General features: G+C 40.1%; 1 protein-coding gene across 2 annotated transcripts in view; it reads left to right on the top strand.

The window, feature by feature from the left end:
- Positions 1-26,088, top strand: part of ATP13A5 (ATPase 13A5) — a 105,072-nt gene extending 78,984 nt beyond the window's left edge. Inside the window, exons 24-30 of one of the 2 annotated variants that reach the window (XR_011529145.1) lie at positions 544-640; positions 2,666-2,738; positions 10,884-11,058; positions 13,539-13,741; positions 17,904-20,610; positions 22,858-22,938; positions 24,433-25,121. Coding sequence is in view for 1 of the 2 variants with exons in the window: in XM_008534951.2 (XP_008533173.2) it covers positions 544-640; positions 2,666-2,738; positions 10,884-11,058; positions 13,539-13,741; positions 20,522-20,610; positions 22,858-22,938; positions 24,433-24,693 (979 nt within the window). In the remaining variant the exon portion in view is untranslated. Of the gene's footprint in view, positions 1-543; positions 641-2,665; positions 2,739-10,883; positions 11,059-13,538; positions 13,742-17,903; positions 20,611-22,857; positions 22,939-24,432 lie in introns of both variants that reach the window. The other variant, XM_008534951.2, reaches the window with a different exon arrangement.
- The last annotated feature ends 1,868 nt before the right edge of the window (positions 26,089-27,956 follow it).

Raw genomic sequence — 27,956 nt, 5'->3', positions numbered from 1 at the left:
TTAAAGACAAGAAAATCCATTTCGTCTCAGATATTGGGGTCCCATCCACACTTCCTAAAATGTGAGAGCACCTGTCCTTTGGCTTTATGTCTCTAAGCGTCTTTAAAACACACGTGGTTCAACTCTCAGGAAGCAAGTGTTGTCAGGATGTCATGGGTCACAGTCAAGTCAACGCCTGACATTTTGCACCTTAACATAATGTTGTATTGTGTTTATAATGTGTATGTTAATCTTCTTAATGTACCGAAAGCTTGCTGAAACTAAGAACTGTGCCTGATTCTTTTTATATCCTCTGTGACTCTTAGCATAATGCTGGTACCTCATAAACTCTAAATAAAAGTGGATATATGAATCAGCGAGTGAAGTAATGATTGAAGGAGAGAATGAATGAGAGAATGAATAGTTAAATAATTGAGAGGATTAATCAGTGACTAAATGAATGTAATTCAGTAGCTATTAAAAATTGAACTCTTTTTGAAATATAAAAGAGACTGGGAGATGCGTATCCTACGTAACCAGTTATTTTTATTTTTTCTTAAACAGAGAAGGCCGAGCTGCTCTGGTTTCATCCTTTGGGGTGTTTAAATACTTGACCATGTACAGCATGACCCAGTTTATTGGCACATCACTGCTCTATTGGGTATGAACCAAAATAGTTTTTTCTCAGTTCTAATTGCATTTACATCCCTGGTTTATTCTTTGGAGAGAGGCTCCTACACAGGATTTAATGTTTTATAAATAAATGACATTTCTCAGAATAAATATCTGCAATCTTGGGAACTTGGTATAACTGTGCATGAAATAGGGAACTAGAAATAAGTAGATGTCGATCAGTTTTCTAAGAGTGTTGTTTTTCTTTAGATAGCCTGAGACACTTGACCTCTTTGAACCTCTGTTTCTTCACTTGGAGTATGAAGAGAGCTTCAGAGCAGCCTAAATATAACTCGGCAGGAAATGGATCGGTCTCCAACTGTGGAATAGTTTTGGCAAAAGACTAAGAAGGGATAAAAAGAAAGAGAGGTTGTTGAATTTGACTTTGAAGGACACAAAAGCTAGAAAAACTCCCATACTGGAGCTTTACTTCTGAATCTGCCCAGAGCTTACACACTTAAGACATGTCATTAGTTAAGGATTAACAATTCTTTAAAATAAAAAAAAAAGGCTTTTGAAATTCAATGATACAAACAATCATTTACGAATTAATTGGCTGTCTGGAAGAAATATGTATAGGTTGAAAGTAATCTTCCTTAGTTCAGCCATTATTTGAGCCAAAACAAAATGATCCAGTAGGCTCAGGGAGCACTCAGGGAAGAAATTATTTTACTGCTTTCCTGGGACATTTGAGAGGTGAAGGGGAGGACCACAAGACTCCAGCATCTAGTGGGCCGTTGCTTGCAAGGAACGCACACAGAGGGCTAAGGGGCAGCCAGGTGGACAGAAATGGGAACCTGATTGGGAGGCAGGAAACCTGAATTCAAGTTCTGCCTCTGTCACTAAGAACAAATTAGGCCTTGCCCTTGACCAAACCTTTATCTGCCTCTGGGAAATCAGATGGGCTGATTTCTAAAGCCCCCCAGGGTTCTGTGAAAGCTGCTCCTAGAATGAGAACTGAATGAGACCTAAAGCTGCCTTTGAACATTTCTCCCTCTCCCCTCTCACCCTAGCTATATATAAGTTTACCACTATGAGGGAGAAGGGATACGAGAAAGACAGGGACAGGAGACAGAGGAAGAATTAGAGGAAGAGAGGGACACCGAGGAACCATTTGCAGCCTCTCAAAAATATGAAAGCAGAATTTCAGTTCCAAAGTCTTCTTGGATAGAATTGGAACTGTAGTCCACTCCAATGGTCTAGACCGAAATACGAGTGTACCCCAAGGACCTTCACCTGGAAACTTCCGGGTTTTGGGTTCATTCTCTAAGAGGCCAGAAATATTTGGCATTTTGCATAAATCTGGTCTGTAGCGTGCTCAGAACTGGATTATAATTTAGTGCTCCATCAACAGCTATGAAGCAGATAAACAGACCTGGCTGCAAAAGGTATTGCCAAGGCAAATTTCCAGAGAGTAATAGGTTGCCTTTTGTGTTTAAATACTTCAACCCCATAAATGTGACCTTCAAAGAAGTTCGCTGTCTACACTAATCTTAGGAAGGCAGGTGTACCAGACTGAAGTCTGCCATGGGCTTACTTGGGCTATGGGCACTTGTTCAATTTGTGAAAGTGATTGGACTCCAAGAGAGCTATGTTGTGAACTCCATCCAGGGATGAGGATGGAGAGAAACATCTGCTGAATGATTTGAGAACTTGACTTCAAATTTTAAGTTTGAGGTTCCCAGTGGAACTTTCAGGCTTCAAAATCTTACATTGAGAATTCGACTATCTATGCTGAGACTACAGCTGCCAGAATTACTGTGGCCAGTAGGAGAGTCAGTCCCAACTGACTGACTCTCGTTGCTAATCTGGAATTAAGTTAAGCACTGGGAGAACAGTGATCTGGTTTCATTCTATCCAATGAGATGCTAAAGATCTTAGATAAGTCATTTTTTTCCTTAAGAGGAGAGAAAAAAAACAGTTGCTTCCTGACTACTTTCAAAAGGAGTGTTGGTGATGATAAAAATGCTATAATGGCAGAATCAACACATATTTACTTTTCTTTCCTTTTCAGCAACTACAACTCTTTGGGAATTACCAGTATCTCATGCAAGATGTTGCCATTACCTTGATGGTCTGTTTAACAAGTAAGCTCTTTAGCAAAGTAAACTATATTATTGTGTTCATCCATATCATACAAATAAGAGCCTCTGAGAAAGATGTACCTTAGCTACTGAAACGTCATCACATATGAATTTTCTGAAAGTGGTTTTGGGAGTAACTTGAGGTTTCAAGTTCTCAGACTTGGCATTAAAATATCTTGATGGCAAATTTTAGGAGTCTTAGCCTCATAAAATTGTCAACGTATTTTGAGTTCTTTGTATGTTTGTGTCTTGTACATAGAAAATGTGCAATAAATCTGGAAAGGGAAATCGTTAAAACCCAAAGGTCACTTTCCATTATTCAGCTATGCTTCACATTGGCATGAAACCAGATTTTTGCTAGGTCTTTGATATGTGGGAACAAATGCTAGCATTTTATTCTAGTGGAATTCTTTCAAAAGCAAGGTGTGGCTTACAGCAGCTATTGCTCATTTCCTTCCTTTGAGATGATACTGATAAAGCATTTCCTATCAAGGAACTCAGGGCTTCATACTAACTCTTAATAAGTGAGGAAGGTGACTGTTTCAACAGAGAGCAAAGAAAAAGAATGGCATAGTCCTCTCTTTTTCCTTGTTCAACAGTGAAAGTGCTATGAAAAATAACAGATAAAATATCAGGCAAGGCAGGATATTAATAACCTTGAGAATTTCATGTAGCATCTTAAAATACGAAATTGATATTGAAATCGTTTATTATATCAACCCAATGATAAAATTTACTAGTACCAGAGACATAAGTAATACCAATTTTGATTCTCAGGGTTGAAAAGTCTATTCATAGCCCATTAAAATATTTTTCTACATGTTATTAATATTCATGACTGGATAATTTTGAATCAATGATATTGCTTCTGCAATGCTGGATATTTTTAAGCAATTTGCATGATTTACCTCTGAATATGGTCAATGATGCTAAAAAGAAAAAAGAGCACCAGGAAGTTCCAAGAGCTAAACTAGCAGGCAGTAGTGTGAAGGTGAAGGCCACGGCCATCCTCCATCACTCCCTATCTCTGTGACCTTTGACAAATGTCCTCATAGGGTTGTGAGGATCAGATAAAATAAAGCATGGAAAGTGTACAGCACAGTGCATCACACATTGTAAGTGCTCATTGCAGGATGAATAATGTCACACTGTACCTGTTGGTTTTTTCTTCTTTTGAGATGACTGGCTAACTTGATGAGCTCTTGCAAAGAATTAGACTGTGTACAAGTAGATTGTTTGATTAGAAATCCAAATACATGAGTGTTAGTCCTAGCCTTGCTAGTCAGAATTTCTAGATGACCTTGAGCAAGTTATTTTGAGCTTTTACACACTTAATTCTATGATATTGGTTATGAATTTGACTCCCATGGTGGTGGGTGTACTTTAGTCTTTCCCGTGGCAATGGCCTGTTGACCCTCATAACAGTTGGTCATCCAATGAAACTTAGCCTCTCATCTCAGAGTGGGCTCAGAAGGAGAGTTAGAATAACTCAAGGCAGAACCATTGTTACCAGTGGGAGAAAACAGTCTCAGAAGGCTGATAGACCAGAGGCATAATGTTCTATCAGAATGACAACACTTTTTCTAATATTCAACAAATGTGTAGCTGGTTCAGTAAATGGGCTGGACTAAGGGTAGATTGCTGAAGGTGAGAAACAGAATCAGGAAACAGCCATTTTTTTTGTTTTTTATCCTCTGCCTTCAAACACTCTTGCTTTTCTACCCCTGCAAGCTCAGACACCGCATAGGCTGATCATCTCCTGGCCAATTCCACATGTTAAAATGATCTCCTCTTTAGATATGAAAAGTCCAAGTATTGTAAATTAACATTTCGTGTTTTCATTCATTTTAAAGCTCTGCTTCCCCTACATCAAGCCTGCCCTATGGCTTGGAGCAAGCAGTGGGAGAGAAAGCCATGGTCTCTACTTTTGTTGTGTGACCTACTCTCTAACCCTGCTTCAGCGAAGATGAGAGCAAGAAGAGCAAAGGACTTTTTATTTAAGTGGAGCTGCTGTAATTCTCTCCTGCCAAGTGCCCTCTAACATGGCAGGCATCTACATTCAGGCAATTTGCATGGGGCTCATTGGCTAGTTCTTGGGTTCTTCAGAGATTCCCTGTAGATTGGTCTGGACTGGACCACTCCTTGACTTGGGTGGTGCTCTCTCCCTCTGACTCCTCAGGATTCCTTTCAGCAACTGCCTCCTAGTGGTACATACCACAAAGCCCTTTTCTACTACTGGGCCCCAGAAGACTGCCCCATTGGGCAGATTCCTTTCAAGACAGCTCTAGCCTGGCTAATTCCCATAGCTTCTACTTGACCTACCATATAGTAGATGTATAGGTTGCTCTCACTGCTGCCCCCTCTCTCTTCCCTCTGATATTGCAACGGGAGAATGAGCAAGCCCATCTTCCTCCTCAAAAACACTTCGGTCCTCTCCTAAAGTGGTTCTTATGACCTCCCCTCATTTGGTTTAGGGTGATGCTGGGAAAGAAACCACAATTCCTGCCCCTCCTAACAATTCTTTTCAAAGAATCTCTTGATAATCTCTGTAGTTTTCTCTTATATAGTCTGTACATAGGTAATTGTGGGGAGCAGGGACATGCTTACAGTTGAAGGACCAGAATGGATCCCACTTTGTAGGTACACTGGAGATATGGCAGTCATCTCTCTTTACATTAAATTCGCACTTACCCTTCATTGCCTCAAATATAAGGCTCAACAAAATTCCCCAGACAAAAGGAAAAACCCCTACAACATCCCCCTAGACATGTTCATCTCCTACTGTGTATTAGGCACACAGGTGCCTGGGGCATAAAAAAGCTGATTGCTGGATTTAAGAGCTTAGTGGGAGATTCGCATACATGAATGAATGAAATGCAGGTGGAAAGTAGTGAGTGGCAGAAAACAGCAGAAGCTTTGGGAGTTCAGAGAAAGGAGAGGTTGTTTCTGATAATCTGGGCTGAGGGAGGAGATGGCAATAGAGAAAAGAGAGAGATACTGGGAGTGGCTTCATGGAAGAGGTAACATTGTACCAAAATAGCAAGGATGGATAGATTTCAAATATCTTTTACTAAAAGAAGGGCATTTCAAGTAGAAGAAACCAGCATGAGCAAGAGAAAGCTGATAAGTAGGGGGCATGAGTTTTTCAATTTGGCCTCACCGTAGGGTCTGTGAAAAGAAACAGCAGGAGATAAAATTTGAAAAGGTGAGTTGGGTCAGATCACAGAATCTTGACTACCATGCTGAGAACTGTGGACATTCAAATAGACATTTGGAGTCACTGGCGGTGGGGTGATCAGTGTAAAATAACTCTGACCAAGGTACCTACACTTCCAGGTTAGGGCTTTCAACCTTAAGCCTGAATTAGTACAGGACAAAGACAATACCATCACATATTTGATTTGTTAACTTGCTTATCTATACACACCCTACCTTTTTCCCACAAGATTTTAAGGCAACATACAAAGGTGCTAATAAGACAAGATAGAACATATTAAAGAGAAAATGAAGGAGAAAAGTAAGATGAATCCAGGAAAGTCAATTAAGAAAATGCATGTCTTAGAGTCCAGTTTGATCCTAATAGGTAGAGAAGCCATCCCGAAAGGAGTTTGTTTCAGCTACGTCTCTGTTCTCTTCAACAAGATCCACTCAGATTAGATTAAGAAAATAAAGGAAAGGGGATGCTTAAGAATATAATTCTTAAAAAAATCTGAGAACAGAAACTCAAAAGCACCTGGGCCTGAGGAGGGCCAGAACATTAAAGGGTGAAAAATAGAGACTGCTTTCTTTATTTCCAAGAGGCTGTCTTGTCTCTTTCTTCTTCTTTCTGTTCTTACTGTTTCATCTCACTTCTACTCATTCACCTTGCAAATGACCCTAAATGGTGACTCTATTATTGACTCTCCATAACCTTTCTGCTTGTCTTCCCACAGCTAATTAACTCAGCCTCTCAGTGTCTCATTTGCAAATCTTTTGGAGAGAAAATTTATTGACCTAACTTGGGTAAGATGCCTAGATCTAGGCCAATCATTTCTGTGAATGAAGGTTTGTTTAGGCCAACCACCCCAAATATGGGAGGAGGCAGTGCCTAGGGAAGGAGGCTGTCGGAGGGAATTCATCCATTATGTCAACACATCTCCTACATAAATCCCATCAGTGCTTCAATGACTCCTAATCTTTTCTGGGTCTTGGTCCCCTTGGAGGATCTAATGGAGGATATAGATTGTTTCACCTTAAAAATCTCAGGATGCACAGTCAACATTTTGCATATAGTTTAGGTAAGTTCATGAACCTCCTGAAATTGAACGTACATGACTTGAAATGTCCATAATATAAAGGAAGCCAACTATTTGGGAGAGGCACACCTACATTATATCTAAATGATGATGAATGATTAAAAACTATACTTTGAGAATAGAATTTGAATCTGCTAAGTCCTTGCATACAGCAGGCCCTGGGTGAGGTTCAGTAAAGGACAGGAATGAGAGAGGATTCCTTCCCTCAGAGGGCTCACAGTCTGCCGAGTGCGTGTGTAAACAACTAGATTTACTACGAGGGCCCCTCGTATAGCAGCAATATGAGTAAGGTGCCGTGGCAACTCAGAGGAAAGAGTGATTAATTCGGAACAAAATAGAACAATTCACGAGTTTTCATTCCTCTGCACGCAATCTGACAGCACGCATCATTATCATTTTAAGGCAACCTGGACAATTCAGAAAAGTTCTTCTGGCTGCTGGGAAACAATATGCTATCCAAGCTTATACTTTAGGGCTCCCCATTTTATCCTTTCTAATTCAGAAGATCCATCCCCCTGTAATACGCTGTAGAGCAGAGAAAATGGGGTTCACAATCACACAAACTTGAGTTTATATCACCACCCTGAAACTCACTAACTGTGATCTTTAAACAAGGGACCCTACTTCTTTGAACCCCAATTTCTTCACCTGTAAACTAGGAGATAAAATACCTATTTTTGCACTACTTTTTAAAGACATAGAGACTACGTTTCTAAAACACTTAGCATAACCTCTGGAACCTATCAGGGGCCCTAAAATGCTAGCCATTGTTTTTATTTTTAGTCAGGTATACAAATTCCCTGTCAGAAAGTATTAGGAATTTCTAATATGGAAAAAGTTAAGATATTCTTTATGTAAGGATTCTGTATCAATCAGCTATTGCCACAGTGATGCCGCATAACGTACCTCTCCCAAAAGTCATTGGCTTACAATGCCCACTCGTTGCTCTGTAGGTTGACTGTCATTCAGGTGATCCAGGTGGGCTCAGCTGAGCCACTCTGTTTTAGGACGTAGATCAGTTGCTCGCAGGTAAGGCTATGGGATTAATTCAGGCCTGCTCCACATTTTTCATTCTGGGGCCACACTGAATGGACAGACCCAGGCATGTTCTCATTGTGTATCACAGAAAGCCTAGCCATGCAAGGGGGCTGCAAACCTCTGTTAACATCTCTTTGGCCAGAGAAAATCACACAGTGAAACCAAAATTAAGGGATATTAAAGTACACTCTGCCATGATGAGGCCAATAATTCAATCTACCACTGTCCCTGTATAAAAGAAAAGCCAGAAACTCAATAAGCTTCTGGGAAAGCGAAGACCAAAAAGTTAAAAGCCAGATGCACAGAGATGCAATTGCACCTCTCTCCCCTACCCACAGCCTCTTTATGACCTCTATGGCCACACTCTACCTTGGATATTGGAGCTCAAAGAGAACTCCAAGCACTACAGCTTCCACCTTCTGCAGCCCAGAGCATGGTCTTCTTGCACTCATTGTTGGCACTGACCATAGCCCACATTGTGTGTCTCTTCCTTGTGTGCCCATGCAAAGACTTTTCACACCAACTACCCAAAAATTAGGCCAAACCTCACAAGCTGCACAGCCTCCACAAGAGTGCTCTCATTTCAGACACCAGCTGTAAGTTTGGGCGTACCCATGCCACCTGCACTTCTGACTAGCTGGCTACAAATTTGGAGGTTCTTACTACCCTCTCAAGTTCAGTAATTCATATCAACAACTCACAGAGCTCAGAGAAGTGCTAGACATATGATTACAATTTTGTGATAACAAAAAGATTCAAATCAAAACCAGCCAAAGGGAGAGACACGTAAGGCAAGGTCTGAGAGGTCCCAAACATAACAATTCCATTGTCCTCTCCCTGGGGAGACAGTTTGCCTCACCCCCCTGGCACATCGACGTGTGAAAATAGGAAGAGTATTGCTAAACAGGGAAGCTCAACTGAGCTTTGGTGTCTGGAGTTTTTATTGGGGTTTCATTATGTAGGCATGATTGATTGAATCATTGGCCATGAGGTTGAACTCAATCTCTAGCTCTCCTCCTCTATCTGAAAGTCAGGCTGATATCAAGTGGCTTAAAGCCCCAACCATCTAATCACACAGTTGGTCTTTTTGGCATGACCTGCTCCCATCCTGAGTCATCTTAGCACAAAATTTCTTTGGGCCCAGCATCAGTCATCTTGTTAGTTCAAACTATCAAAGCCCACCATGAATAATAAAGACACTCCTCTCAACTCAGGAAAAAGTCAAGGATTTAGAGAATACATCCCAGAAACTGGGGATAAAAGCCAGTCAAATTCTAGGGGCTGGCCCTGTGGCCTAGTGCTTAAGTTCGGTGTGCTCTGCTTCGGTGGCCTGGGTTTAGTTTCCAGGTGCAGACATCGGTGGCCATGTTGGGGTGGTGACCCACATACAAAACAGAGGAAGATTGGCACAGATATTAGCTCAGGGCAAATCTTCCTCAAGCAAAAAGAGGAAGATTGGCAACAGATCATAGCTCAGAGTGAATCTTCCTCAGCAAAGAAAAAAAGCCAGTCAAATTCTTTATTCCAGGGATTTAGAGGGAACCTCCTAGATACCTGGGACAAAGGGCAACCAACTTCTTTATTATACACTCTATCTGCGTCTTCCATTGGACTTCATGCTCTTCGATGGCAGATGAAATGTCCTTCTCATCTCTGCATAACTGACAACCTCATGCCTAGCACCCTCCTGAGGAAATCTTGATGGAATTGGTAAAGATGAAGCCTTAGATAGTCACAGAGCTTTAGAATAAATGAATTGGAAGAGTCTTTTGGAGAACATTTAGACATTTCAACACATTCATTTTATGCATGAGAAAATGAAGTACCAAAGAGTTTCCGTGGTTACCCCAGAACACACATTGAGCAAACTGAAGACGTACTTTAGAGTTTTATTATCCCAAACAGGACACCCACTCCCCACAGCCCTGCCCCTACAAGCATGAATGCAAATCTAAGCATACACACCCTGCTTTCTTCCTTACGTCAAAGAAACCAGTGATAAGCCATGAAAAGGGAAGAAGTGACAGATATGAAGACAAGAACTGAAACATGACTATGATATAAATCTTTAAATGTGATGTGTCTAATTCCTGACCTTCCCATGCTTTTTTCCTGCTCTGCCCTAAGAAGTAAAGAACATTCCATTTTCATCAACTTGTTAGAAAATATGGCTTCTAAGAAGGGTGTAGTCATTTTTTCTGTAGTTGTTCTGTTTAGTCTCTGCTCATCGCGAACCTCTTAAATTAAAAACAATAAATCCTAGTAGTTCTCCATTTCTACGCTTATCCAGGAGGGAACAGAGCGCACCTCTAGCATCTATCTTGGGGCACTAAAGTGCTCAGAGACGGTTGGCTGAACAAATAATAGAGTGAATACTTTAAAAAAAATTTCCCAGCATTTGAAGATTAGTCTAGCTAGATGCCTCCTTATTCTCCTCATCTTAACTCCCCACTTTCTCATCATCATTGAGATAAATAGTACTGCTAATCTATGTGGAAGGCCATTTTCCTCTTTTACATATCATTCCTGGTCAGTCAGGTTGTGGGGGAAAATATTTGCATCATGCAATATCATGAATGTTTCAATTACAGGACTTTTAACCATTATTTTTCATTTCTGAAGGTGAAACGAAAGCATGGAAGAGGTAAAGTCTGGTAGCATTGGATATGCAGCTAGGCAATGTGCTTACCTAGATGTAAACTCTCGATTCATGTTACTGAGTCTGAAGCCCAATGCAAGACTTAAGATAAAATGCAGCTCAATCTTTTATTCTCAACAATGAAATTGCAATGGGAAAAACGCGTTTATCTTTCAGTGAGTTCAACTCATGCCTACCCAAACCTGGCCCCATACCGACCAGCAGGACATCTCCTGTCTCCTCCTCTGCTGCTCTCAGTCTCTTTGAATGTCTGTTTCACCTGCATTGTGCAGATCTGTGCATTTCTCTATGTGAAGCAGCAGCCCTGGTATTGTGAAGTCTACAGATACAGGTAAAGTCCACTTCTTAGTTTTCCTTTCTGAAGGTGATACAGTGAGTACCCAATGACATTGTACAACTTGGTTTGAACGCATACGCTCAAATTTTAATTAACAAATGTTGTGTCTCCACACTGCAAAAGGCTGATGACGGGAAAGAACACAGAACACAGTTAATGGGTAGAGTCCTGGGGTAAGCGATGTGGAGAGGGTGGGAAAATATCTTCACACCTGTTGTTCATGAATGCATCTCACAGCTGGTTGACTGAATGATCGTATTCATTCCCTGGTGGTTTGGATATCGTATAGACCAGGGGTCCGCAAACACTTCTTAGAGAGGGCCAGATAGTAAATATTTTAGGCTTTGGTCAGATGGTCGCTTTTGCAACTACCAAGCTCTACTATCGTTATGAAGAAGCAGCCACAGACACTATGTCAACAAGTGGGTGCGACTGTGTTCCAATAAAACTTTATTTACAAAAACATTTGGGTCAGATTTGGTCTAAGGGCTGTAGTAGCTGGCCCCTGATATACGAGGGAAATTTGCTTAAATTAGTTTGGGGTTTTCAAATGAATGTTAAATTAAAATGTTACGTGATGGTATCATTATTCTGATTGAAGTGAATACTAGACTCAGGGCAAGTCTCTTCATCTCCCTGGCTTTAATTTCTTTAACTGTAAACTAAGGGTAAGATGAGGTGAACTGTAGTACAGATGTTCAAACTTCATTTTCTCTGACAAAGCCTGCCCGACCTCCGCAAGGAAAGGCCAGAAAAGAGCTGCTTCTTTTGAAGTAGGGCTTCTGGAAACTCCTGCTCACTCCACTGTGATCTTGAAGGCATCAGAGTCCCAGGAATCAGTGAAAGACAGATTGAAAACTACCAAATGATGTCTAACATGTCATTTAGACCCAAAAGTCAGCAATTCAATTTATTCCTTGGAATGTAGAATTCATTTTTATTTCAAAACCAGATTTTTCCCCAAATTGGAGTGCATATATTCAGAGAAGCAAAGTTCTGATTGAATCTAGAAGACAACATGGTGTAGCCAGAAGAGTGAGGATGGATGGGTAGTCTCTGTCACTATCTGGCTATGCCATGCTAGTCCTCAACTTTATCTGCAGTGTAAGTATATTGGGTTAGATACATTTTGGTGTCAAACTCTAATACAGGCCTTCTAGTCTGTCTGTCCCCTTTGTGCAAGAATGCCTTGTGACTACTGATTGTTTCACTGATATATTCAGCAAACATTAACTGAACATATGCTGTATGCAAAGCACATTTTGGGACCCTAGGGAGCCAAGCATAATAAGACTTAAGTCTTGCATTTGAGTTCACAATTGAGAAATGAATTTTATCTATAAACAGTTATAATAGTAATAAAAAGTTTCAAGCTGAACACGAAATCTCATTTGTGGATTTGATTACTGAAAAAAAAAAATCAACATTGTAAGCAGATCAATCAGGATTAGGAAAGCCCATATCTTCAATAAATATTTTTCTGAGGAAATATTATGTGGCATCGCTTGGCTAGGTGCTAAGGATTTGTTGTAAATATGAGTAAAACAGAAAAAGAAAACCAAAAGAAAAGTTCCAAATTCAAGGAACTCTCATCCCAGGGATGGAAAATAAAAATATATGAACGAATAATTACAAAACAATGAGCTAAATGCAGCAGTAGAGGGAGGAAAGGGAGGCGCTGGGTACACTTGGCAGCAAATGGAAAGCTGGTTCAGATGGAGTGATGTTAGAGGCAATAGCGCGTCTGACTCCTGACATGCGCATTGTGATATTTGGGGAACAGGGAATATTTCTATATGTTTGGAGTTTAAGGAGCCTGGGAGGACTGGGCAAAAGATAAGGTGGGAAAGGTAGCTTGAGACCAGAGCGTGAAGGTCTCCTGGGCCTGCCTGAGAAGTTTGAATGTAATTTATTAGCAAAACAGAGCCACAGCCACTCATAAACCGGAGAGCGTCACGTTCGGGTCCTCAGGAAGAGCCTTCCGTTGTGTGAGGAGAGTGGATTAGAGTGGGCAGATTCAAACTCAAGACCCAAGTGAGGAAGCTTACCTTAGTCCATGAGAGCGAAAACACCACACACACACACTCACACACACACACACACACACACACACTCAGACACACACACACACACACACACACACTCTCTCTCTCTCTCACACACACACACACACACACACACACACAGAGTTCGTTTTCTTTGAATTGAAAGGAACTCCACAGAAAATTGTCATATGAGCCCTTCCAAGACACATCACTCGTTGTAAATGCGATGCTGGGTGAAGAACGGCCTCGACTTCCTGAATTTTATTTCCGTTCTGTCATTGCAAGAGGCGAACAAAATATGTCTTGGTAGCTACTGGCTGCAACAGTTGGAAAGCTGCAGTCTGGTAGTAGTGATTACCTATTTTTTTTCCCACCAGCTGGATAAAAATAGAATAAAAAGTCCCATAACCATGGGTGTTTCTTTTGTAGTAAGTGCTTTCTGGACAACCAAAGTAATTTCTCAACAAATGGGAGTGCGGAAAGAAACTGGGCTGGAAATGCAACTCTGAACCCTGGTTCAGTTTTAAGTTTCGAGAGCACCACACTGTGGCCCATTGTCACCATCAACTGTATCGCAGTAGCCTTTATCTTTTCTAAGGGAAAGCCATTTCGAAAACCCATCTACACAAACTGTAAGTATATGAAGTTTAAGTTTTCTTTTTGAATGTTTTCCCCCCTCTCCCACCCTCCCCAGCATTGCGGCTCACTGGTGGAATGATGGGCTGAGAAGGAAACAATTGCATTATTCTGAAGTTGAGTCCTGAATGGTCATTTTCATAGGTGGCCGAGCCCCTAGGCAGAAACCTGCACATTGGCAGATAGGCCTATGCGTTATTGAATGCTCACATGAATCCTGCCCTATTGTGAGTCATCAAGAGTGATTCTAAGCACGTGCATAGATGTCAAGATATTTTGTAAAAGGCTTTCTAACCAATTCAAATACAACCTGACCTCTTAGTAGCTTTATAACATGGGTCAAGTTACTATAATCATTCTGTGCATTTTTTTGATCACCTGTGTGGATAAACATATTTTCGTGTTCTTAGCCATTTCTTCTTTGAATTATCTATTTACATTTTCATCCATTTTTTCTATTGATTTGCTGTTATATTTCTTATTTATTTGTATGAGCTGTTTATTCCTTTGTAATTTTTTTCCATTGCCTTTATGCACAGGGAGTTTGTTCATATTACAAAACTGGACAGGTTGTCACTTACTTGCTTTTTTCTTTCTTTCTTTCTTTTTGGTGAGGAAGATGGGCTCTGAGCTAACACCTGTTCCCTATCTTCCTCTTTTTTGCTTGAGGAAGATTGTCCCTGAGCTAACATCTATACCAATCTTCCTCCATTTTCTATGTGGGTTGCCGCCACAGCATGGCTTTGATGAGTGGTGTACGTCCACACCTGGGATTTGAACTTGCAAACCCTGGGCCACCAAAGCAGAACATTCTAGCTTAACCACTATGCCACTGGGCCAGCCCTAGTTATTTCTTTTAACACATTTTTAATCTAATGTTAATTTTGGCATGTAGTTTGACATAGAGAACAAACTAGATTATTCAACTAGTCACTGGTTTTCCTAGCAGGTTTTATTACTTAATATTCTTTTTGGTCATTTATTCATCAAGTGAATGTAATGTCACTTTTATCATACCTATATTTATGTATATTTATGGTTTTCTTATAAACATAGTTTATATTATATTTTTTATTAAAACTATATATATTATATGCTTATATATTAATTTATATATAGTTTCTAGACTATTTTTTCCATTTCATTGATATGCCAGCCTGTTCTTGATCTATCACTGTACTTTAAAAATTATAGTTTTATAAGTTTTCATAAGTAATAAAATTGGTCTATCCTCGCTCTTCATTTTTCAAAAATTTCTTGTTTTTCTTTCTTGTCCATTTTTCCAGATAAACTCTAGAACAAATTGTCAGGCTCCAAGAAAAATCACCTTTGGGATTTTGATACTTTGGAAAAATTCATTTGTTTACAGAATTTAGTCATCACATTTAAGAACATGTCATGTCTCTCCATTTATTCATGCTTTTCTGGTGTCTCTTAGTAAATATTTGTAATTTTCTCCTGCACATTTATTTAAGAAACTAATTCTATGTTTTTTAAATATTTTTATTTATATTGTAAATGACTTTTTCCCATTTTTTTCTATGTGGTTCTCACTAATACATGTGAAAGTTTTTTTTTTTTTTTTTTAAGATTTTTTTATTTTTTCCTTTTTTTCCCCAAAGCCCCCCAGTACATAGTTGTATATTCTTCGTTGTGGATCCTTCTAGTTGTGGCATGTGGGACGCCGCCTCAGCGTGGTCTGATGAGCAGTGCCATGTCCGCGCCCAGGATTCGAACTAACGAAACACTGGGCCGCCTGCAGCGGAGCGCGCGAACTTAACCACTCGGCCACGGGGCCAGCCCCTACATGTGAAAGTTTTAATGCTCTTTACATTTATTTTCTATACAGACCTCTTTCTGAACTTTGCTATTGATTCTTCAGTGTTCTAGAAAGATAATTATTAACATTTGCAAGTAATAATATTCCTTTTCCCTTTCCAGTAGCTAAAAATACCTTTTTATATTTTCTATCTTAGTATAGAGTTCAGAATTCCCAAGACAATGTTAAATAACAGTGGTGAAAGCAAATAGTTCTACTTCTTGATAATAATACTTGTAGTAGTTTTTACTTGTAAATATGATTTTGAATGTTGGTTCAAGGCAGGCTACATCACGGAAACCCTTCTATTTTCAGTCAATCCAGAGTATGTTTCACAATCAAGAATGGGAGACGTATTTCATCAAATGCCCTCCCATCACCTCCTGTGATGATTATACTTTTTTCTCGTTTGATCTATTGCTGGAATGTGTTGTATTATAAACTTATTAAATCGTCTTCATCCCAGCCCTGGTGGTCTAGTAGTTAAGATTCAGTGCTCTCAATGCTGCACTGGGTTCGTTTCCTGGTCAAGGAGCCACACCACCCATCTGTCTGTTGCCATACAGTGACAGCTGCATGTTGCTGTGATGCTGAAAGCTATGCCACCAGTATTTCAAATACCAGCAGTGTCACCCATGGTGGACAGTGGAGCTTCCAAACTAAGACAGGCTAGGAAGAAGGCCCTGGCCACCCGCTTCAGAAAAACCTGGCCATCAAAACTCTATGAATAGCAGTGGAGCACAGTCTGATACAGCACTGGAAGGCGAGAGGATAGTGCAAAAAGGCTGGGCAGGGTTCTGCTCTGCTGTCCACAGGGTTGATGAGAGTCAGACAGCATCAATAACTAAAAAGTCATCTTCATTCTCTTGGGCAAATCCTACTTATCTGTGGTGGATTACACTCTTACTGAATTGAATCTTATTAGTTTTTTAATATCTACATTTTATATAAGCTTGGTCTGAAGTTTTTTATACAGCATTTTGCTAAGTTTGGGTATTCGATGTGAAACTCTTGGACTTTTTCTTTCCTCTGAAAAATATTTTATAAATAGACATGGTCTATTCTTCGATAATTTGCAGGAGGCCAGTAAGATCATCTGGTCCCAAATCCTTCTTTTGAAAGAATTAGTTCTGTAAGGATTGATTTAGGTTATCCTCTTTTTAAACGTTTCTTCAAAATAATGATTTTTATATTTTTTTGGTGAGGATGATTGGCCCTGAGATAACGTCTGTTGCTGATCTTCCTCTTTTGGCTTGAGGAAGATTGTCACTGAGCTAACATCTGTGCCGGTCTTCCTCTATTTTGTGTGTGGGACACTGCCACAGCACAGCTTGATGAGTGGTGTGTAGGTCCACACCCAGGATCTGAACCTGCGAACCCCGGGGTGCAGAAGCAGAGTACCTGCACCTAACCACTATGCTACCAGGTCTGCCCCTAAAATAACAATTTTTTTGCCCAGATAATTCCATTTCATTGAGATTATCAAGCTTTAGCATAGGATTTTGGGTGGTACTTTCTTATAATTTTTAATGCCTTCTATGACTCTTTCAATATCTTCTCATCCTAATTTTATATGTCATTTTTCATTTATTTTTGCCAGAAATGTATTTTTACCATTTTTTTAAAGAGCTAGCTCTCAGACTTAATAGTTGTGTATGCTTTCTATTTTCTAATTTGTTAATTTTTGCTTTTTCCATTCTTTTTACTTTAATAATTTTTTTAACATTTGAATTGACTCTATAATTTATACGTTGTCTTTTATTCTTCTGAAGTTAGAAAAGCATTCAAGACCAATAATTGTAGTTTGGATTACAGTCTTTACATTTTCAGAGGTCTCTAATTATGACTGAATTTTCTCTTTGACTCACTGGTTTTCAGAATAGTGATTTTTAATTTTCAAGTGAGAAGGGATTTATTTTCATTCTCCTACTATTCTTTGTCTTAATAGCTTAACAACAGACTTGAATTCTTTTTTGAGTCAACAGATTCTTAGGATTTTGTTTTGATTTGTATTTTAGGAGGGATTTTTCATTTGAATTTGGTTAATAATTTCCTTTTATTGTCATGATCAGAGAATCTAGCCTGTAAAATTTCTGCTTTGGAAAATGTGCTACAGTTTTGTACATCAAAGGGCAGAAACTCTAATATCTAATTTTCTAAATAAGGCATAGATATCAGGAAAGTAAGTCTCGTTCCTATTCCTAAATTAGAAATATACATTTGCTATATTAAGCCAGTTTTAGGAATTATGTTTTCATATTGTCTCATCTCCTCCCTTTTTTTTTTTCTTTTCTGCTGTATCTTCCCATAACCTCCCGTACATAGTTGTATATTTTTAGTTGCAGGTCCTTCTAGTTGTGGGATGTGGGACGCCGCCTCAACGTGGCCTGACGAGCAGTGCCATGTCCGCACCCAGGATCTGAACTCTAGGCCGCTGCAGCGGAGCGCATGAACTTAACCACTCGGCCACGGAGCCGGCCCCTCCTTTTTTTTTGTATAGCTGTTTGGTCAAAGGTTTTGGGAACATGTTAAGATCTTCTTCAATTTATATTTTCTATTAACTTCCTCCTGAATTTTTTGTAATTTTTCTTAATTTTGATACAATGTTTGATAATGCCCTTGGCTCTTGTCACAACAAATCAAGATTCTGTTTTATGTTTTAAAGCTAATTTCTTATAGTCCTTTTTTTATTGCAAACATATTTTACAAGGAGGTTATATGACATTGCTGGAACTTTAATTTGAAGAGTAGCTACAAAGTCCTTTTACATAAACTGAGTTAATTAGAGCTGAATTAGTTACCTTGTAGTGACATACAGCTTGTGAGTAAACTCAAACCCTTACGTCAAACATAACTGATAATTTTAAATGAAAAAAGTTTCATAAAAATATTCTAACAAATATAATCTTATAATAGATCATATTCTCTCAAGGTTACAAGCCAGAAGTCCTTGGAACTAGTGTTAAAATATACAAGCAATTTTATTTTGCTACAACAGGAAGGTCTTTACCCTTCTTAACAGCCTTTGACAGAAGCGCAACTTTATGATGAGATATAGAAAAAGTACAGATTACATTTTCATGGAAACACATGTGACTATTCACTAACACTTTCCTCATCTGAAAACGATCTGTAGTGGCTTGGCCAGGACTTGGCTTCCCAAACCACCCGTGCAGACAGGGCCCCATTCTTTCAAGTTTCCTCATCAATAGCAACTAACCAAGGAGGGCAACATTCACTTCAGTTCTTCACTATGTTTTCCAATCGGAGCTGAATTAAAGACGACAGCCTTATAATTTTGTTTCCGCACTGCGCATTCGTGCACTAGCCTGGCCTGCTTTTCAGATCATTAGTCTGAGGACAGGGTGATGTACACAGCACTCAGTTCTGATGCTAGTGAGTACCAGGCCTTCATCGGGATGCACATTTGGAGCATCATCTTCTTCCCCGCATCTCGGTCGCTGGGACTTGGAAACAAGGAAATGAATGAAAAATCCACCCAGCCATTCCTGGGAGCTTCTTATCACCAAGCTGCTCAGATTGCTTTATTTTGGGAGATGCCGCTCCTGCATTTCTTCTCTCCGCCTCACACCCTCCCAAGCAAGCCTGGGTATTCTTCTGGAGGTGCAGCATCTAGTTGTATACATAAAATGAGGCTTGGATGAATATGAGAGTGGGTGTAGGTGCCCAAGGGTGAAAACAGCTCTGGCGGCTTAAAAACATAAGGCGTGCTAGAGAGAGGCAGTTGCCTCTGATTTCTGCTTGGTATAGACCTATATAGAGTTGGGGGTCAGTAGACCATCAACGCTAGAATGAATGAAGAAGAGCGAGTATAAGAGAAAACCTAGTTTGTTTATAAATTTCGAGAATTGTAAGAATCATTTATACCATGGCAACCTTGATTAAATGCCGCTGTTTTGGCCTGAACATGCTAATCCTATCAAAAAGCACTATAAGGCACCATCTGCAAAGTGCGTGAAGGCTCTGATGGACACGGGAGTGGACAGGGCTAGGGGATCAGAACAGTGACAATGGCACAGTGCATCCTGGGAAGTTTAGCTTCCCAAAGCAAAGTGATTTGGCCGAGTTGGAGACAAAGAACCCAGGAGGTGCGCGTGCTAGTTTCTCACACACCGTTTAAGTTCAGAGTCTCAGAGAAACATACAAAGTCACTTTCAAGTGGTTACAATCTAGTTGGTACGTAAATGAAGATCATGCAAAGCAGGGAGTGATATACACCATATGGAATAAAACCTTGTAAGGGAGGATGAAGGACTCTTTAAAGAGAAAGTGGCATTTGAACTGGGCTTTTTAAGAAAAATTGGAATATGCCAAGACAAGAAGAACATCACCTACACAGGGTATGGTGTGAACAAAGGCACAGAAGCTGGGAGGTGTTGGGCCTCTGTGGACACAGCAGGTTTGCGGTTTAACTTTCCTATGACACACAAGGAAGAGCAATCGGAGATCAGTTTAGAAAGGCTGACTGGAACCAGCTTTGGAAGGCCTTGAATGTCAATCAAAGACCACTGGGCTTTCTTCCCTAGGCAACAAAGAAGAATGAGATGCTGCCAAGAGGACCGACTCTTTATCCATGCATGCACTCACTTGACACACAGCGATAAAGCACCAGGGCCTCTCTGGGGACCATTCCTGGGCTGCTCACTGCAAGATGTCCCAGCCCCCAGGACTCCTCAGCTGAGATAACTCCTCTATGGAGTTTACTACAAAGCGTTCGATTAGCAGCTTTCTACACACAGCCTTTCGAGGGGAGATTTTAAGATGGTACCTTTGTCTTGTAAGCATTAGACCATATTTTAAAACATACGAGGATATATCAAAACATCTGAAGATGTGTCCGGTGTTTGCCCAACAGAGATAATTGATTCTGCAATGTGTGCCAAATTACAGGAAACGTTCCTTTAGCATCTAAAAATAATGTTTGGTGTTTCTTCAGATATATTCTCATTGCTGCTGATATCTGCCTTGGGCCTCACAATTTTCCTTCAGTTTTCTGATTTTCAAGATATATACCGCAGAATGGAGGTGAGTGGTATTCATTGCACACCTGGCGTGACTCCTATGTGCCATGGGATCATATTTGCATTGTAATTTGCAAGTCAGTTATAACATATTCTCTCCAACCACTGAATATTGTGAGGCTATTCCTGCTGGCTGGAAGGGCAAATAACGTATCTGGATCTCACAGATGCCAGCCTCTGAGTATTTTCATATCATTAGCATCATCAGTTGGGTACATTTATCCTGTTCACACCTGAAAGACTAGGGGTACTTTAATCTTCTATGTTATCCTAGCACAATAAAATTAATATATTGATATGATAATTCTTCCAGTTTAATGTTTTTCAACATATAGGAGAAATGCTTTATAAGGTAGTTGTGAGGACTAAGAAAAAGTAGACACATAGGCCAATCATTTTCGTCTGTCAGACATTGAGCATCGGGAGTTTTATTTCAAAGTACATCACTTGATCCAGGGTTAAAATTAAATTTATTAAGAGGTTATTGGACCCAGCATTGTGAGAGAAATAAAAGAAAGAGAAGGATTGACCCTTGACCTCCAGTCTATACTTTTGTTGCAAAGATGAGCCATACCTGAGAGAAATGATAGCATGGCCACTTGAAGCCACCCATGCTTAAAAAGAACGTAAAGATACAGAGAAAAGGGAAAAATATAGAAAGGAGGAGCTCTCTCTGGGGCCTGTGGCTACCAAGAGAGGCTTCACACGGAGGACATGCAACTTGATCTAGGACCTGAAGGACAGGCTGGATTTTGCTAGGGAAGAGGTAGGGATGTTCCCATCCAGGACAAGCAGAGAGGGCTGAAGGAGTTATCTTGGAAATGGAAAAGAATGTAGGGCAGCAGCGATAAAAATCGAAAGCAAAGCTTCTTTCACAGAACACCTGGAAACTTGGCTAGTCTGGAGGCCGTGTGCTGTGGAGTGTGAGAAAGGCATGGATGGATGAAGGCGGCCAGCAACAGGGAGTCACTGAAGATATCTGAGCAGGTTTTTCAGCAGGACATTGAAGCAGATTAATTAGATTATGGCAGGAAGGCTACCTGTGACGGCAGAGAGGCTGTGGAGAGAGAAGCAGTTAGGAAATGAAAACCTAGACCATTCAGTCATTTATGAAACATTATGAAGCTCCAGGGTGTACTTGGCACTGTGGTTACAAAGACGAGTAAGAGGTGGTCACTGCTCTCAAGTAGCTCAGAAGCTAGGAGGGGAGACCATCACATAAGCAAATAGTCCCAAAGCAGTGTGACAGGTGATTTCCAGGGCAAGAGATGGAGAAGTGATGAGGGCGGTGGCAAGAGTGAGGGAAAGAGCCAGGGTCTGTGCTACGAACCGACCCGCTGCCCCATCTTACAGCCTCCTCCGGACCACCCTTGCGCACAGTGTGCTGTATTTCACAACCCTGAGACAGGCTGTCGCCACTTGAGGGAAACAAAAGTGTCACTTTGAAATAACTCATCTCAGAATCGAGATGAGAATTAAAGGCGAGCGTTTAGACACTGTGGAGGCTCTGGTGGCGGTGCAGCTCTGTCCCCTACACAGTCATCCATATTCTGCTCTTGGGAGTCAGAAGCGGGGCTGTGTAACTATTTTTTTGCTATGGAGGCAGCCAGCGGAAGTTGTGGCGCTCACACCTATTAAAGAAGTGTATTTGGTCATCACTATGTACCCTTTAATCATTGAAAGGAGGGGAATGGGTGAGTCCTACTTTCATCAAGCCCTTAGATGTAGAGCTGGGAAGATACTGTCAGAAAATTTTCACCTAATTTCAATGAAAACACACTTGAACTCTGTCCCCTTATGTTCACCTATATGCCAATTTTACTGAAAGAATGAATTCCAAGTACATTTTGCTTTGGGAGATTTGTAGGTAATAATATTACTAGATGAATAATTTAATCTTATACTCTCTTCCCATCTATTTGAAAAGATAGAAATGAAGAGAGACACACAGGCTGGAAAATGCCCAGTCTCACGTCTGTGACCCAGGGCATGTCTACTCAACATCTATCATCAGGCAGTAGAGGGAGCACAGGCCAAGAGCCGTCAGTTGTCTGAATTCTGGCTTTGTCATTCATTTCTTGGCTTTGAGTCCTTGGTCAAGGTACTGACCTTCTCGTCTGCAAAGTGGAGAAAGTAATGCCTACCCTCCAAGCCCAGAGAGTTCTTACAAATATATAAGTTAAATAATTAATACGTGTTTTCTCAAAGTGGAAGCTATGCGAAATATAACGATGGCATATTTTTTTAACAGTTCATTCCAACCATAACATCATGGAGAGTTTTGATTTTGGTGGCAGCCCTCGCTCAGTTCTGTGTGGCCTTCTTGGTAGAGGTAAAGTAATTTCTGTACGGCTCCTATTATTTTTCTGGAGAGAGAAACAAAGAAAGGGTCTTGTTCTAAACAGACGCTCATTTTTAGAGCCACCACTTTTTGTCCCCCAAAGTGATAGTTATTAAGTGTTTGTAAAAACCATCCATGTTCTCTTTGGGGGAAATTCCTTGGAGAATTATTTAAAATTCTTTGAAGGATGCGTAGAAATGCTCTCAGTATCTGTAGCATAGAAAGCAAAATACCAAATTAAGTCTAATTTTGCCTCACATGAAGGCATTGTATTGTACTTTTCTAGTATTCTCGATAATCTAGTAAAGACTAGACAGGGGACCTTCCAACTCTAAAATTCAATGAGAGCTTTTAGAGTGAAGAACCGTCTTCAGGAGGGCTTCCTTAATTAAGAGTAGGGAAGCCATTGCTCAGGCTAGTCAATTCTTACCCCGGAATGTCTTCTCTTACAGCATTTCTCTTTTACTCAGTGTCACTAAATGACTTTACCGCCTTAGTGAAAGGCTCAGGTACTATTTTTTTTTAAGGGACAGTTGGAAAAAAGAAAAAAAGATTCATGTACTTTAAGTTCCTTGGGAAAAGGGATCAACCAATTTAAAACATACGCACAAATATCTTGTATATAACGAGCATAAAATTCCTCACTCTTTAACTGAGGAATTCCATTTTGGAGACTATATTTTAAAAAAAAATAATCCCCAAAAAGAAAATCTACAAGGTATTCATACATCTACAATAGCATTATTTACAATGTATTAATTGCACATTATAATGTACAAGGCATTATCTACAATGGTGAAATATTAGACTTGACTCAACTGTTCCAAAGTAAGATGCTGTTTAAATAAAGTTATACAGCAATTTGAAGGAATATTATACAACTATTAAAATGATTAAGAAGACCGTAGCCACAAATTGTATATGACAGAAAGTTTAGTACAAAGTGGAATGCAAAATTTGACCAATTCTATTATTATAAATGTGTAAAAATTGTGTGTGCATGTGAACATGAAAAAGAAGGGAACCCAGAAAATGGAAAGCAAACCCATTTGATTTCTAGAGGTCATCCATTCATTCAACAAACCATTATTTGACACCTTCTATGTGGCATGTGGCAGGTAGCAGTGCTTTTTTTCTTTTCTTTTCTTTTCTGGATTTTAAGTACATTATTTTGTAGTCATTTCAGTCTGGCAGTAAAATAAATCTAAGTGAATCACCAGCCAGGATTTAACTAGAAAATCTGTGGAAATGAAAGGCTGTACACTTTTGCAGATTACTGCGAACACAAGCATGCTCTTGCTTCTCAAGGTAAAGAGCCCTGGGAGCTGCTAGACTTTGTGGGGACCGCAGGGAGACACTGCCACCGAAGCTGCAGCAATAGGCACATGGCTGAGGGGGGCCTGGGGGAACAGGGTGTGGCGGTGAGCCACCTGGATACAGGCTAATGGATGATGGTTTGATTTTCTTTTCTACCTAATTTTCCAGGATGCCATCCTTCAAAATCGAGAGCTCTGGCTGCTGATCAAGAAACAATTTGGATTCTATTCTAAAAGTCAGTATAAGAACTGGCAAAAAAAGCTGGCAGAAGACTCAACCTGGCCTCCCACAAACAGGACAGATTATTCAGACGACGGCAGAAACGGATTCTACATCAATCGAGGCTACGAAAGCTCTGAGCAGATTCCAAAAGAAAAACTCGAACTGGAGGGCCAAGCCACAGAACAGCATTTTTGGAGCAGACTGTAATCAGAATCGTTGTCAGACATGCTTCAAGCTTCCTCTTTTTCCCCTAGAAACTAAAACATTGTGGACAGGTGATGATAATCTACGCTTATCTTTTCTCTCTCCATCGGAGGGGTCAAAGGGGCTTCCCAGTGTATTGAAGCTTGCAACAAAGGACCTTAAATATGCATATTTTGACTGTATCCTCTGCCATTGAGGGAAAAAGCGCATTTCTTGGATTATTCTGTTTTTCTAATAAACTTTATTCTCCTTACACAGCATTGTCTGGTTAAAGCACACAACTTTTCAGAGTAGTGAAATTAGTAGTATGAACATCAATAGAAAAAAGGAAAATCGAAGAAGAGGTTGACCTTTGAAGATTTCAGCCATCTATTTTTATTTTCATCGACAGAAATAAAAGAATTTTGGGGGAAAAAAACCCTCTCAATAAATTGTCACAAGTTTACTTAACCTTATATTCATTGCGAAGAACATTTATGTACATATCTTCTTCCAAGGTCACAAAATTCCTCATTTTGCTTCTTTTGTATGGTTTTAATAGAGAAACAAGAATGGACGTTTACTTCAGAAAATTCAGTTCTAACTGTAGTAAGTCTGGAAGTGGAGAATGATGGAAGTTTCTGTTAATTGCATATAATCTGGTCTCGGGCACAGCTAACATCTAAGCAGACGCCACCAAAGTTGGCATCTCCCAAAGTATATTGTTTGGGGCCATTGAGCTAGAAGGTCCAGAGTAGATGACAAAGGCAATGAAATGAACTGTTAGAATGTATGTTTCACATAAAGAAGCATGACGCCTTTATTTACTCTTTTCTACTGACAGGCAAAAACCTCAAGTTCTAACTCTAAAAGTTGACCCAAACTCAGCATTGTTCATCTTACAAAACAACCCTGGGGAAGGGACCCATACATAATGTTTGTATATAAAGCATGACAATCATCATGCTACTAAACAATCTTAAATTCCGTTTCATGTTTTCATTATCTAAATCAATTCTTAGATGCACATTAATGATCACTAAAAAGAGTACATCCTTTACAAATACATTCTGTACTCTCTTACCTTTCCTACAGATCAACCCCACCGTGACACTGAGAGGACATTTATTCCTCGTGAACATTTCAGATTACCTACGAGGCTTTCCTTGTAACAACAAATCTAATTTTGCTAACTTAGATCTTTAATGGACCATAGGAAATTAGATAACCAGTGCCATTCCATGAATGCCAATTATGTGCCTAATACTGTGATGTATGCATTCAATAATGTCTTTACAATTCCGAAATCCTTAAGATTGAAAAAGTGTTTTCAATACTTGAGCAATTTGTTACTGTAAATAGTATTACACACTTTGTTACACGAACCAGCACATAAAGGCAAATTCCTATAAAAGCAAACCCTCTGTATTTACATTTTATTCACTTTTTTAACCTTTTCTTGGGTGCACAGCTCTTGGAGAAGAAAAATTTTCAAAATGTGTCTAATTTAGTAGCTACCAATAAAACATAAAAAGATATTTTGCTTACGATTAAGAAATGTATGTCAGGGCCAGCCTGGTGGCACAGCAGTTAAGTCTGCAAGTTCTGCTTTGGCAGCTTGGGGTTCGCCGGTTCGGATCCTGGGTACAGACCTACGCACCGCTTGTCAAGCCATGCTGTGGCAGGCGTCCCACATATAAAGTGGAGGAAGATGGGCATGGATGTTAGCTCAGGGCCAATCTTCCTCAAAAAAAAGAAACGTATGTCAACATAAAAAATATGGTAGCTCAGGTTTCTTGAGCTGACATAACTGTATTTAGTAATCTGACCTTTAGAGTGAGAAGATTCAATTGATACACTATGACATTTAGATAGCATAAAAAGACTTTTTAAAAATCTTGATTCAATAAATGTACAGCTCTTTCCCCCGCAGTTTTCCCAGGAACCTATTAAGTATCTGATGGCTGATGATCTGTATTTCACACATCATTTTGGGGGTAGCACGTGATAAAGTTGAACTCTATACTTGACTTTGCTAAAATTATGCTCAGAGAAACATTTAACAGTCTTGGGAAAAGTGTTTGATAAGAGCACAATGGACATTGGCCGCATACCAAATGGTCACTTGCAGGAAAAACAAACTGGTCAGGAATAAGCTGCCCATCATCAAGAGGGGCCATTTTTATGGGAACACTGACGACCAACTTTGTGAGCTTACCTCTAAGGGTGGAAACTACTATAGCCTTGAACACTACCTATGTGAAAAATGAGTCCTTGAGTTTCATTTAAACGTGCGTTTGTGGGGCTGGCCCCATGGCTGAGTGGTTAAGTTCGCGAGCTCCGCTGCAGCAATCTAGGGTTTCGCCGGTTCGGATCCTGGGCGCGGACATGGCACTGCTCGTCAGGCCATGCTGAGGCGGCATCCCACATGCCACAACTAGAAGGACCCACAACTAAAGAATATATACAACTATGTACCGGGGGGCTTTGGGGAGAAAAAGGAAAAAATAAAATCTTTTTTTTTTTTTTTTAAAAAGTGCATTTGTGACGTTATCCAGACAGCTAGGACCGTCTTCTAGAGTGCAGACATCCAGAATTCTCTAGAAAGGTTTGACTTGAGGAGCCTCAAGAGGTCTGGCCCTACTTCTGCTCCCTGTCCTACCAGCCAGTGATGTAATTCCACCACACCCACGTCTCCTGCTTTGGGTTTAGATCTGCCCTCTGCAGTCATCCTTTATTAAAAGGTAAGCACACCTTGAGCAAGGTAACGCAGTAGGCTGCTACCAATCTCACCCAAATTTGTGAATATGACAAAACTGCTCATTTTTGACTATTACTTGAGAGCAGGACATAAAAGGAGTAGGACACTGAATTCAGAATAAAAATGAAGAGATAATTCTGCATCATGGTACCTGGTAGAAGACACTCACAGGTCTCAGAGGACCAGTGGAGGAGGAGAAAGTTTGCGGGTTATCTGGAGACAGAGTTGACATCGTAAGAAAAGGAAAGGATTAGTCAGGGAACAAGGAAGGAAGAGAGATGGAGTCTCTTCGGGCCCTGACTGCAGCACATGACCCCTCCTATTATTATTACTCTCAACCTTGCGATTAGATTGCAAAGAATTTCTGCTCCCTGGGGAAAACCTAAATCAGGTTAATAGGTCCAAGACTTCCACTGAGTCTTCGGCTTAGTTACTTCATCTCAGTATTCCTAGTTCTCTCACTGTGCAACTCCCCCCCCCTCAATATTTACTTGAACTTTTTCTTTTTTCTTTATTTAATGCCATG

Source organism: Equus przewalskii, chromosome 18 (genome assembly GCF_037783145.1).
Source record: "Equus przewalskii isolate Varuska chromosome 18, EquPr2, whole genome shotgun sequence".
In the NCBI taxonomy this organism is placed as follows: Eukaryota; Metazoa; Chordata; class Mammalia; order Perissodactyla; family Equidae; genus Equus; species Equus przewalskii.
This window is presented reverse-complemented; position numbering and strand designations above follow the sequence as displayed.